The 12,019-nt window shown below is 37.8% G+C and overlaps 1 protein-coding gene across 2 annotated transcripts in view; it reads left to right on the forward strand.

Moving 5' to 3' along the window:
- Positions 1–12,019, forward strand: part of LOC131565535 (septin-2) — a 36,165-nt gene that overhangs the window by 7,033 nt on the left and 17,113 nt on the right. For both annotated transcript variants that reach the window (XM_058816471.1, XM_058816470.1), the window contains exons 4-10: positions 440–526; positions 1,108–1,231; positions 5,613–5,747; positions 6,220–6,337; positions 9,661–9,762; positions 10,579–10,724; positions 11,727–11,810. In XM_058816471.1, the coding sequence (XP_058672454.1) occupies positions 440–526; positions 1,108–1,231; positions 5,613–5,747; positions 6,220–6,337; positions 9,661–9,762; positions 10,579–10,724; positions 11,727–11,810 (796 nt within the window). The remainder of the gene's footprint in view (positions 1–439; positions 527–1,107; positions 1,232–5,612; positions 5,748–6,219; positions 6,338–9,660; positions 9,763–10,578; positions 10,725–11,726; positions 11,811–12,019) is intronic.

Consider the following 12,019-nt stretch of genomic DNA (forward strand, 5'->3'; position numbering starts at 1 on the left):
TCATTTGTCTTCCCAGCAGTGTTCCAGGTTCAATTTGTAGCTTAGGAAAACCTTCAAGCTCTCAGAAATTTTCAGCAGGAGAGTTACAGCTCTAATTTTGTTAGTTTAAATGAAAAAAGCTGTAATTTCTCTCAAGTAACTGAGCTATCTCTAGATCTATAGTCCAAGTGCTGTATGACCTTTCAGCTTTATTGTGACATCTGTTACAGTAAACTTACAATTTTCATGTTACATTTATGAAAACACTGGAGGCTTGTTTTTCCGGTGTTTTCAAAGTGCTTAGCTGAACCTTTGATGTTTTTATATCAAAAGCTAGGGTGGATCCTGATGAACAAATTATTTTTCCTCCGTAATGTGGGCTTGGAGAAAGACAAGGTGCTTTAAAAATCCTGGAGTTAAAAGTGTATATGCTTAATAACCTGAATTATTTTGTTTGTAGGTGAGTCTGGCTTAGGAAAATCCACTTTAATTAACAGTCTGTTCCTGACTGATCTTTATCCAGAACGTTACATTCCTGGAGCTGCAGGTAAATGTGGTTTTGCAGTTCCTTCAGCACACTCCACCCTATAAAATTTCTTGTTCTTTCAGTTAATATTGCTTCATTCTTTACCCATTACATCACTTTGTCACGCAGTATTTAAATTTTCTAAATTATGTTTTGTTGAGTTGTCATTTTCTTATTTAGATTTCCTTTCAAAGACAGCTTTTGTTTCTTTATCAGCTGCTATTAAAAAGAACACCTCCCAAACCTTTTAGGTATCAATATACCTAAGTGTGGTTTTATTCTAATCTCCATTTCTTCTCACTGCTTTTTGTCTGTAGTGCCTTAAATCCTGGTTAGAGGTGTAAATAACCTTTTGGCAAAGAATCTATTGAGCTTCTGAGTATTATTATTTTATTTTTTCACATTGTCATAAGTAAACCCATGTTTTAGTTTATTGTTTACTTACAAAAACATGGTGTTAAATTCTGCTTACTGCTTTGTCTATTTTGATAAAATATTTTGTGTCATGCAGGTTACAACACACTTGAGCTTGCAGTTCCTCCTGTGGGGGTCTCTGCAGGAATTGATAGGCAAATAACAATCCAAATGTTCCTTTATTTTAGAGAAAATAGAGAGGACAGTTCAAATCGAAGCTTCCACAGTAGAGATAGAGGAGCGAGGGGTGAAGCTGCGTTTAACTGTAGTTGACACACCAGGATATGGAGATGCCATTAACAGCCAGGACTGGTATGTGTGGAAATCCTGCTTTGTTAATAAAGTGTGTGTCTTACACAAACACTATTCTAGTGTGTCTGGTACTTTCTAAACTTCCAATTTCAATTTTCTAACCACTTCTGATGTTTTTAAAAGTTTTGTAGGGTGTGTCTATAATTCTGCCTCAAAGTTAAGAGCCTCTCCTTCAAAAAGTTTCTGTGAGCACTGCAGTCAGCTTTTTGTCTCTATGGCCATTCCAATCAAACAAAATTCTGGTGGGGGGAAACTTTTTGTCTTTTACTTTCTGTGTCTCTGGCCCATCCAGTTTCCATGTTTTTAAGACAGTTCTTTTCGTTCTCTGTGCTCTATGTGTACTACCAGCAACTTGGGTAGAACTGGTTGTTTTTTATGATGAAATTGCCACTTGGCTCTCTCTGGCCTAAATATCAACAACAATCTTTAATGAATGAAATAATTGTCAGTAGATACACTGGAAAATATACATAATTGCTTTAGCATAATGATTATGAAGAAAGAAATCTGTAAAGCAGCTTGAGAGGAATGGGGCAATTTGTGACAAACTAAATTCTTAAATGTAATTTCCAAATAATCACATTCAGGCAATTCTCTTTAACTGTGGAAAGCTGATGAATTTTTTCAAATAAGGATTAGAAATTCTTACTGGGATGCTTCTAGTTTCAGTGGATTAAAACTTTGAATTTTCGCATGGTTGTCTTTTAACAAGTGCCAACAATATTTATTTTATTTAGTTGTTAATTCTGTTGACACTTTATTTGTGGTGGTGGTAATCCCAAAGCAAACAAGGATCACTGAGCAGAGAAATGCAGCATAAAGCTAATACAGGCTGATTTGGATCCTTCACTTAAAGACCAGGGAATAGATAAATAGCAGATAAATAAACATATATAATGCTAATAGAATGTTTTGCAATCTTTCAGTGACAGAATGATGTATCTGCAGTGTTCTTATTATCAGATGGTTTTTCTCTTCTTTCTATGGTGTAGATGTAGGAACACAGCAAAAGTAAAGGCAGTGAAGTTCTGTAATGCACTAAATGAAAGTCTGAAAGTGAAGCTCTAGTGAGATTTTTATTTTCCTCCCACTTTTCCTACTCTAGTAAGTTGAAAAAAATGGAACTTTTGGTATAACACAAAGGCATCTTTCTGGGCTGCATCATGCTCTTGCTTATTTTGTGCTCTGTTGACTAGAGCTTCCTTCCGCTGGAGCTGAGGCTCTGCAGCCTGTGCATTGTGTTAGAGAGAGCTCTTCCTGTTGATTGTGTTCTAATGCCCTTTGTTTATTCTGCTCAGATGTTTCTTAGAGACCTACGTGTTCAGATTTTCCCCTTTCTTTTTGGAGGTGTTCTGAATAGAATCATTCTGTGGTGATTCAGAGCTGAGTAGAACAGGTTAGACGTAATTTTATGTGACAAACCTGAAACATCAAATACACTACAGGAACAAATAGTACTTACATCTTACCATTAACTGCATCTTTTTATTTTGTATCTCTTTAGTCCACTTATGTCACATGAAAAGCCTTTCAGCCACAGCAAGTGTCATTTTGACAAAGTCTCTTAATCTTTACAGGATGTCTTTGGGAGTTGGATGGGCAGACTCTTTGTTTTGAGCTGTAGTGAAGATTAACCCAGAGCAACCACCTTCCTTCCTTGCTAGTTCAGAGGAAGGAGCAAGTTCATGTTCTTGAACTTATGTTTGTGTTCAGGAGCATTTACTGCAATCATGGTTCACCAGTAGATAGTGCTGATCATGATCCAAGATTTATAAAGCTCTTTTTTTGGGAAGGCTGTAATTTGTGCAGACTACTTGTTTTTCAAGGTGACAGATTTTACTAAGGCTGTTTTTGAGCACAGATAAAGTGGCACGGTGTCTCTAGGAGATGGCAATTGCTGGGAGAGTTTCAAATATCTTTCTCCTGAGTAGGTTCCCTAATGGCTTTTAGTCTCTGTGCATTGATGAAAGGGCTAAATTTTAGAGTTTGACTTTTGGGGATGGGAGCTGAGGTAAATTTTTATGTATTTTATGTCAAAGAAGAAGTACTGATTAGGATTCTGTGCTAGTAGGAGTGTGTCCAGGAGGTCTATTGGATAGGATTGGAAAAACAACAGTGTTGAATTGGGAAATGCTTTGTTATAGATTTAGTACAACACACTTTCTGAAGTAGTGTAATTCTTGTTTTCTGGATGCTACTGTACTTAAAACAGTATGAAAGGTAAGTTGGAGGTGAAGCACAGTTAACCATGATGATTTTTTAAAGATTCTGTGTGAAGCTTTAGTGCAGGCTGGAGTTCTGTGCTCTAGAATCAGACCCACAGCTAGGATTGCTCATGGCATCACTTTAGGAGTGTGTTTGGAGAACAGCAAAATTCTCTGTGGTGGGAGGTTTGACACATTCAAAGTCTTTCCATGCATAAGTACATTGGGATCATGAGAGAAGCATGTCCTTAAAATAACATCTTCCATCAGAACAGAGGGGATCTAATCAAGAGAGGAAAAAAATTGCTTGAGGCTTAGATTTACTTTGATATCTGGCCTCAAAAAAGTGGTTGACAAAAACAGACTACAAGTGAACTTGTTAGCTATTGCTGATCACACTCTATTTCATCTTGCTTGCAGTGTCACAGGTCATTCTTTGATAGCTGCTCTCAGCTCTTTGGCTGCTGCTAAATTTTTTTCTTTCTTATTTTGCTTTTTTTTTTTTTAACTGACTAAGGCTATATTTTATAGGTTTTGGCAGCTTGATAATATTGTTCATTTTCCCCAGTGGGTTTAAATGCAGCGTTTGTGCTGTTTGCTGTTAGAATACAGGATGTGCTATCTCCCATGTAATGACACAGTGTGGTGTGAGCCAGGTGTTTCCCGGAAGTCAGGAGCTACAGGACACTGACACCGTATTTACAGGGAAAATTAGACCTAGAAAACTGCACGTCAACTAATGGCATTGCCAGGGAAATGTGTGACAGTTCTCTCCCATTGTTAGTGTTTGGTTTCTGTCCTAGTATTTGTATGTCTTCAGTCTCGTTACCTTTTACCAGCCAAGAGAGGTATTGAAGATTAACAGGAACAAAAGCCATATTGATGTGTTTCAGCACATTTAGGTTTTAAGATGCTGTTTCCTAATGAGTAGCACGAAGGTCAAAACCCAATGAATTCCATCTTTTGCTTTCTTGTCTTCTGTAATATGACTTAGAATAGCTAAATCTTACAATGATGTAAATGTGTGTGTATATATTCTACTGTGGATTTATTCCTTCTTAATTCAAAAGCTTACTTAGCTTTGGAGAATCAAATTCCCTCCAGGATCTCTTCCATCATTCTTTTTACTTTCTTTTATTATCTCCTTTGCAGCCATGCAGCCCTGGGTAAAATGTTGCTGCCTATTGCAGTGTTTGCCAGTATTCTGTGTTCATTTTCCAAATTATTAATTTTGTTTTATCTGTTCTGTTTCCTCCTTAAGTGTATCTCATCAAGTTTGTGTTTTCTCAGCAACAGAAATATGGGTGTTCCTATTTCTCAAACTTTCTGCTTAGTTTGTTCTCAAGTAGTTTAAGACATATTCATGATACACAATCATCTGCCTCACCTTATCTACGTCAGCTGTTTCTTTCCCTTCCCCTGCAGTACCTGATATAAAGTGTCCTTTTATATGAATGGTGTTTGCAGGTGTCTGCATGCTCTGGAATAGCTTAAAATGATCTTCTTAGTTATGTGTTGTTTTCTTTTCTCTCTGGTCTTTGCTCTCTGGGTCTGATTAATCTGTAATCAGATTTTGTGCTCATTTACTTCTTTGCAGGGAATATTTTAAATTGTCTTAAACTTAGTAGTTTTTTCCTTTGCCAATAGAAAAGAATTCTGTAAGGTAACAAAAATAACTTAATAAATCATGTGATGCTTGAGTGCATGACTTGCAAATGTATTTGTACTTAATTCTAACAGAATACCAGAATTTTCAGAGGTAACTATAGAAACCTGGCTCTAGGGTCAGGGTTGTAAATCAGGAGGATATCCAGGATATGTCATTCATCAACCAGTTTAAAAACAAATCTTCAGCCCCTAACCCCAGAAAAAAAAGCAGAAAAATCCTCAGTCTTCTGTTCCTGTGTTGTCTCAGCACCAAGTGCTTTTTTCTGAACTGGCACTTGAACTTTTTATCCAGTGAACAGAGTACCTGGCTCTAGGCATAAGTTGACACTTGGTGGTTGTTATGAAAACACCCTTTTGCATTATCAAAATATTTTTCCTCAGTAAAAAATATTTTTACTGGATAAAATGCTAGGAAGTTGAATTTTCTGTAACAGTAGTGTTTTGATTCTTTCCTTATTATTTAAAGCTGATGTAAGATGCCTGTCTTTCTTCCCCCTCCCATACCACAGCTTCAAAACAATTATCCACTACATTGACAACCAGTTTGAGCGGTACCTCCATGATGAGAGTGGGCTGAACAGGCGCCACATCATCGACAACAGAGTCCACTGCTGCTTCTACTTCATCTCTCCTTTTGGGCATGGGTAAGGAAAACCTTGAGCTTTGGTACTTCAGGGTGTTGTACCTCCATAGCAGATCATAAGTCTGTTCATTACTTGAGCTGGTAACTTAGCAGTAATGTTAATTGAGTCCCCAACCTGTCAGTTAGTGCAATTAAAACAGTCCATGGTGATTAGTGCTCTCCTTTACTGTGTCCCCTTTTGCATTTAATATTGTTTCAAGGCAGTCAGTACTGCATTGTTTATCACTCAGAAACATAAATGCTTTTAACATCCACTTCATTATATAGAGACAGTTTTAATTATAGCTTAAACTTTGCACAATCAAGTTGATAAGCAAAGACATTAAGTTCAATGGCTTAATTTATTATGAAAATACTGTTTATATGGACACTTGAAATAAATAATTTTAAATACATTTGGTCTGTTATAAAGTAAACAACACAGAACTCCATGCCTATTTTAAATCTTTTTTTTTTTCCCTGCTTGTTGGCAGACTGAAGCCATTAGATGTGGAGTTCATGAAGGCTCTTCATGGAAAGGTCAACATTGTCCCTGTGATTGCCAAGGCTGACACCCTGACACTGAAGGAGAGGGAGAGGCTGAAGAGAAGAGTAGGTCTAACACTTGGTCATGAGAACAGAGCAATCCATACAATTTAAAGACAAATACAAAGTAATTTCTAATTGAAGAGGGGTGAATGATATTGGCCAAGGACCTAATCTTGGGGAAGTGGGAGGTGGGAAGGCTTCACTGAAGGCTGATGTGCTTTGCCAGTTACATTTGCTAAGAATGTGGTTGTTCTTGGCTTCATGTATCTTAGCAAAGCTGTGCACCCAGTAGCAACACTGTTTGTAACAAGGGTTCAGACAATCCTGAAAGAAGTGGAGATGTCTGAGAGCAGCGGCCAGAGTGCCCCTTAGTTCTTGAGAAGGTTAAAAGTGAGAACAGTGTGACTGTATGAACCTTGTCTGCAATGCAGGCAAAGATCCACTGAAAAGAGAAGGAGATACTTGTACAGAAATGAGCAGCTTTATGGTGAACCTGGTGAAAGGAGGAAGGAAATTTTAAAAAGTCTGTTCATTGAGACAAGAAGATCTTTGGATCTTTGGATCTTGCTGGGAGAAATTCTGTCCCAGCTCTTGAACTTTAATTTTGTTCCTCCACAAATACTATATGGTAATGACAGGTGCACTGCTTTCAAATTGAAGGAACTCATAGGGAAATCATAAAGCAAAAATGTGGCTGATTGTGCAGGTTTTATTGCTTTTCCTTTTCTGTTACTGTACTGACTTTGTAAATGATTTTTTCTCACACTGTTTGTGGAGCTGCCACTTTTTGTAAAGCTCCCATAATTCACCCTTTCAGCAGTGTACTTCAGGCTCAGTATTCACAGTTGTTACTTTTTGGTTCAGCATTTGAGAGCAGAATGATGTTGAAAGATTTGAAGGAGGCATTTAAGTGGAACAATAATTATTTAAAAATACAATTCACTGGGAATTTAACTAACTTTTAACTAACTGGTCTTTAAAACAGTCTGGACTTAGATATATGGACACCACATTTATGCACTGCTAAGTACAACAAGAAGAAGGGCATCTGTAGTCTAAGGGAGTGGTTAGGGAGCAGGTAAACAAGTTTCATTATTTTTATACTGCTGGCAAAGGTCACTCTGCAAACTGAGTTTATATTAAGTCAAATGTATAATGTGCTTCCAAAGCTTTGAAAATCAAAGCTACTGTATATTGTTCTAACTCAAAGCATCTTGGCCAACAGAGTCTCTAATCAAGAGTAGGAATCAAAGTCCTGCTTTGCTGACGCAGCTTGAAGTCTTACTTTTTTTAGATGTTTCTGCCATTTGGCCATCAATCTGAAGTAAAATGTTTTTGTTTTGCCGCTATGGATTAAGCAGCAAGATTAGCTTGTGGTGCTTGCAAAGGAAACCCAGCTTGGAGTAATTCCTGTTTGGGCTTTCTGGAATTCAAAGTTATTTTTTTAAACTTTTGAGTGGGAAGAAATGCACGACAGTTTCACAAGCTGTGCCATGCAAGGGTGCTAAGGAAACATGCTCAAAAGAATGACTTCATGAGAGGGGAACTAATATTTTGACTTTTTTTTTAATTTCCCATGGGAAGGCTAATCTTTAGGAACACAGAATCCTCTGAGGCCAATAAAATTCAGATTTGAAGAAGCAAAATGCTGTTTCATTGTTAGGAGCATAAAATACAGTTTGTTTTTATTGCAATTCTTTTTCCTTTCAGGAAAACACTAGGTTTAACAGCTGTAATATATTATTCTAGCACCCCTTGCTGTTGGCTTTCCCGTTATTGTTCCACTTGCATTTTATCTCAAAAGATCTCAGCCAGGTTAAATGTGCTTTCTTGTTTTATGCAACTACTTAAAGGCATCAAACTGCAGTGCTGCCCCACCCATCCCAGCTGTGCATCTTTTATTGGCATTTGGTGTCAGTTCAGGTCTCTTTCATTTTGCAAAATAGCAACAAAATCCATTTATTTAAATGGCATTTTGTGAATGTCTTATTTACTTTTTGGCAACACTTACTCCCAAATTTCTTTTCTCTCTATAACATGTTGCTCTCTGTGTAGGTGGGGGCTCATGGTACTCAGTGCGCGCGCGTGTGTGAGTGTAGGGGATGTTTATATACCTGGCAGGAAAACAATGTCAGGGAACAGCTGTGGCTCATACATGGACTTTCCTTTGCCAATGGTCTGGAGAATTGTTTTCTTTTAAACACCTGTTAAATAACCAAGTTCTGGTTGGACAATTTTCATTTATACTGTAGCTGTCAGTTGCCATCATGACAGAGGATGGAGGAACCCAGCAATACTCAGAGAAGGCTCATTAAGACCTCTCTATTTAAAGTCTGCTTGTTTTCATGCTACCAAGTTAATTTCCAGTTGTATACGCACTAATGGCATCACAAGTCCTTACAGAGGCTCTTCTGAATATTTTTACCATTACTTCAAAACTCTCCCTGAATTTGTCCACACTTTGTCTGTGCTGAGAGTTCATTGAGCAGGGCAGCTGCTTGGTCCAGGTGATGTTTGTGGGGTTACAGTCACTGCTCTAGGAAGTTTGCACAGTTCCCCTATTCTGCTGAAACATCCAGGATCACTTTGGAGAGTGTCATTGTGGAATCTCAGCATTCTTCATGCTCTCCTTACACCACCACACTTCCTTTACTGAGAGTAACTTGTCAGTGCATTTGCTGCAGTGACAAGAGCTGACCTAAGTATATTCAGTAGTGTGGCAGCAGAAACATTCTCTTTGGTTTTGAAACGGAATTGACTTGTGCCACCTTTTGAAACTGCCAAAGGCCTGGAGTTATGCTGGCTGCTCACCCCTGCAGTGATTTCATTAGGAAAAGAATGTGCCCAGGAATACAGATACTGTATTTTTTATGTTACCCTCAGACATTAGTGACAAAGAAAACTGTTTAAGAACAGGATCTTTTTCTTAGTGGATTTTTAATGACTTTCTCCAGTTTAAGTGGATAATCAGCTTTTATCTTTTTTGATTCAAGAGGCACTAGGCACTGTCTTCTACATTTTTGAATGTATGAAATGCACAAAATATACTTTGACACAGGGTGAATGGTTTGAATTCTGTCACTATTGAATTCCTTCTTGTTACTTCACTTTTTTTCATATTAACCTCACTTTGCTTCTGTATTTGCCTTGTAAAACTTCTGGCATTTTAAAATTATTTACTTGCTGTGTTTTCCAAAAATACATTTATCTTTGGTGCCTTTTAAAAAATCTTCAAGCCTGTGCTATTTTGCCATTTAAACACTGAGTCAGGTGAATATTTGTGATAGACTAGTTAATCAAGTTCATATATTTTAAACTCTATTCAATATTTGAATACCTCTTCCATTAATTAAGAGTATTATTCTTTCTTTTTTGCAAACTTTCAGGTTCTGGATGAGATTTCTGAACATGGCATTCGGATTTATCAGCTCCCTGATGCAGATTCTGATGAAGATGAGGAGTTTAAAGAACAAACTAGAGTTTTAAAGGCAAGTTTCACTCCTAGTTTATCATTTTGCTGCTGTAGTTATTCAATCTACAACGTGCCTAAAGGTACTTTATTCCTTTCACAATGTGTTGAAAATCTCAGTTTTTTTTGTGTGTTGACTCTGAATTATAATCCCTTTTATTCCAGTCTCTGTTTCATCAGAATTCCAAGTGTAGTGTGTCATGACTTTCTCTTCTTTCCTCTTTTAAGTGTAAACCACTGTTCACCTTGAACTAGTATTTGCAGTCTGTTTTCTGACTCAAACGTTTTAACATGTGAGCAGGGAGAGAGATTGTGGGTGTTGTAGTTGCTGTACTAATTAACAACTTGCCTTGTGTTAAAGCAGATAATCAAGGTTTTACTGAAGTAATTTCCTCTTTGTGCTTGCAAAGGTGTTTGAAGAATGTGTCTGAAATTCTCTTTCTAGCTACTTCACTCTGCATCTGAAGTATGTTTCTGTTGGCTGTTCTCCATGCATGATGTTATGTCAGATGACACATTATGCCCAAACTGTACTTGAACAACAGTTGAGTGTTCCTAAAGTGAGGCGTCATTTCCTTCTGGGCCTCTGTTAAAACAAATCAGTCCTAACACAGCTACAGGTGCTCCTAAGGAGAGGTTCCATTGCCTAAAATGGGATTTGTTGGTTTTTTAAAGTGAGAGGGTTTTAGTAGAGAGTGTTTGTCAGCATTTCATTTCCCCCTCTCTTGCCTGTTACTTGAATCATTGTGTTTTCTTTAAAAGAAAGACAAAGCAAAATACAACAACTAACCAGCCAAAAATCAAAACATTAACTTGTTTTTTCTGTCTTAACTAGGCTAGCATTCCCTTTGCTGTTATTGGATCCAATCAACTTATTGAAGTGAAGGGGAAAAAAATCCGAGGCCGCCTGTACCCCTGGGGAGTTGTTGAGGTTGAAAATCCAGAGCACAACGATTTCCTCAAGCTGCGCACAATGCTGGTGTGAGTAATGGTGGAGTGATCCCATCTCCTGTGCTGACGTCACTGCACAATGGCCACAAACCTATGGCAATGTTCATTCCTTAATTTAAAACTAGCCCTGATGCCAGCATACAGTTACATTCTAGTCCCCTGCAGCTTGTTTTTCTGCTGTACCCTCTGATCTCTCAATTCAGAAAGTATTTTCTATATTTTATGTTTCCAGATATATGTGATGATTTTATGCCTTATGTAAACTTATCTGATGGCTGAACATACCAACTGAAGTTTTGTTATAGTGCAGTTGGTGGGGCAGAGAGGCTTTTAAAATACTCTTCAAAGTGTAGAATATTCCAAAAGCAAAGTGCAATTTTCTTGGCAGTAGGGTAAATCCTTTGTTAAGTATGACACCCCACCCCGTTATGATTTTAGCCGATACGGATATTCTGCCTGCGTAAATGGTTTGAAGTGATTTTTTTAAAAAACGGTGTTTTTCTATTGTTGGAAATGAATTCCGTTGTGTCATTCCAAATTGTGTCTGCACTGGGCAGGGATTGCCCTCTGCTGGGCACTGGGAGCAAGTGGGTTTTCCTTCTTTTTGTCTTGGCAATTGGAAATTGTTAAGCAATCTCAGCAGCTGTACGAGCCAAGCAGCTCCACCTAGTTCCCGGTTACAAATGATATTTGACAGCACTAAAGAATAATAAAATACTTTTGGAATTAAAGTATCTTTCTGAATTACTGTCTTTGCAAGTTCTTAACACTGCAAAAACTGGTATAAACAACTCATCTGAAATAATTAATGACCAAGAGGAGGACAGCATCTTTTGGGTCTTTGAATGATATTGGTGGGGCACTTAGGAATGAGTTAAAGATCAATGAACTTGGAAGCAGAGTTCTGGCTGGCTTGGTCTGTAAGGATTTAATTTTCTGGTAAATACATTAGTTAGATAAAACAGAAGCAGAAGATAAAAGAGTGTTTTTCTTTGCTTTGCTGAGTGTTCAACAGCCTTTTGCATGTTCTAGGACTCACATGCAGGACCTGCAGGAGGTGACCCAAGACTTGCACTATGAGAATTTCCGTTCCGAGAGGCTAAAACGCACTGGCAAGTAAGTGTGGGCTGCCCTGGGTTCTGCTGCTCTCACTGCCCACTGACAGGGAATCTGCTCTTCCTCCTAACCAATCCCACCTGTAAACAATTATTTCTGATGAGATTTTAATCTGTGGAATTCTGAAATTTGTATGAAATGCTCTTCTTGAAGAGGAATAATATATAGCGAAGTGCTGTGCTTATAAGCAGCTTAAATCCCTTTTGCTC

The sequence above is a fragment of the Ammospiza caudacuta genome, chromosome 18 (genome assembly GCF_027887145.1).
Source record: "Ammospiza caudacuta isolate bAmmCau1 chromosome 18, bAmmCau1.pri, whole genome shotgun sequence".
Lineage (NCBI taxonomy): Eukaryota > Metazoa > Chordata > Aves > Passeriformes > Passerellidae > Ammospiza > Ammospiza caudacuta.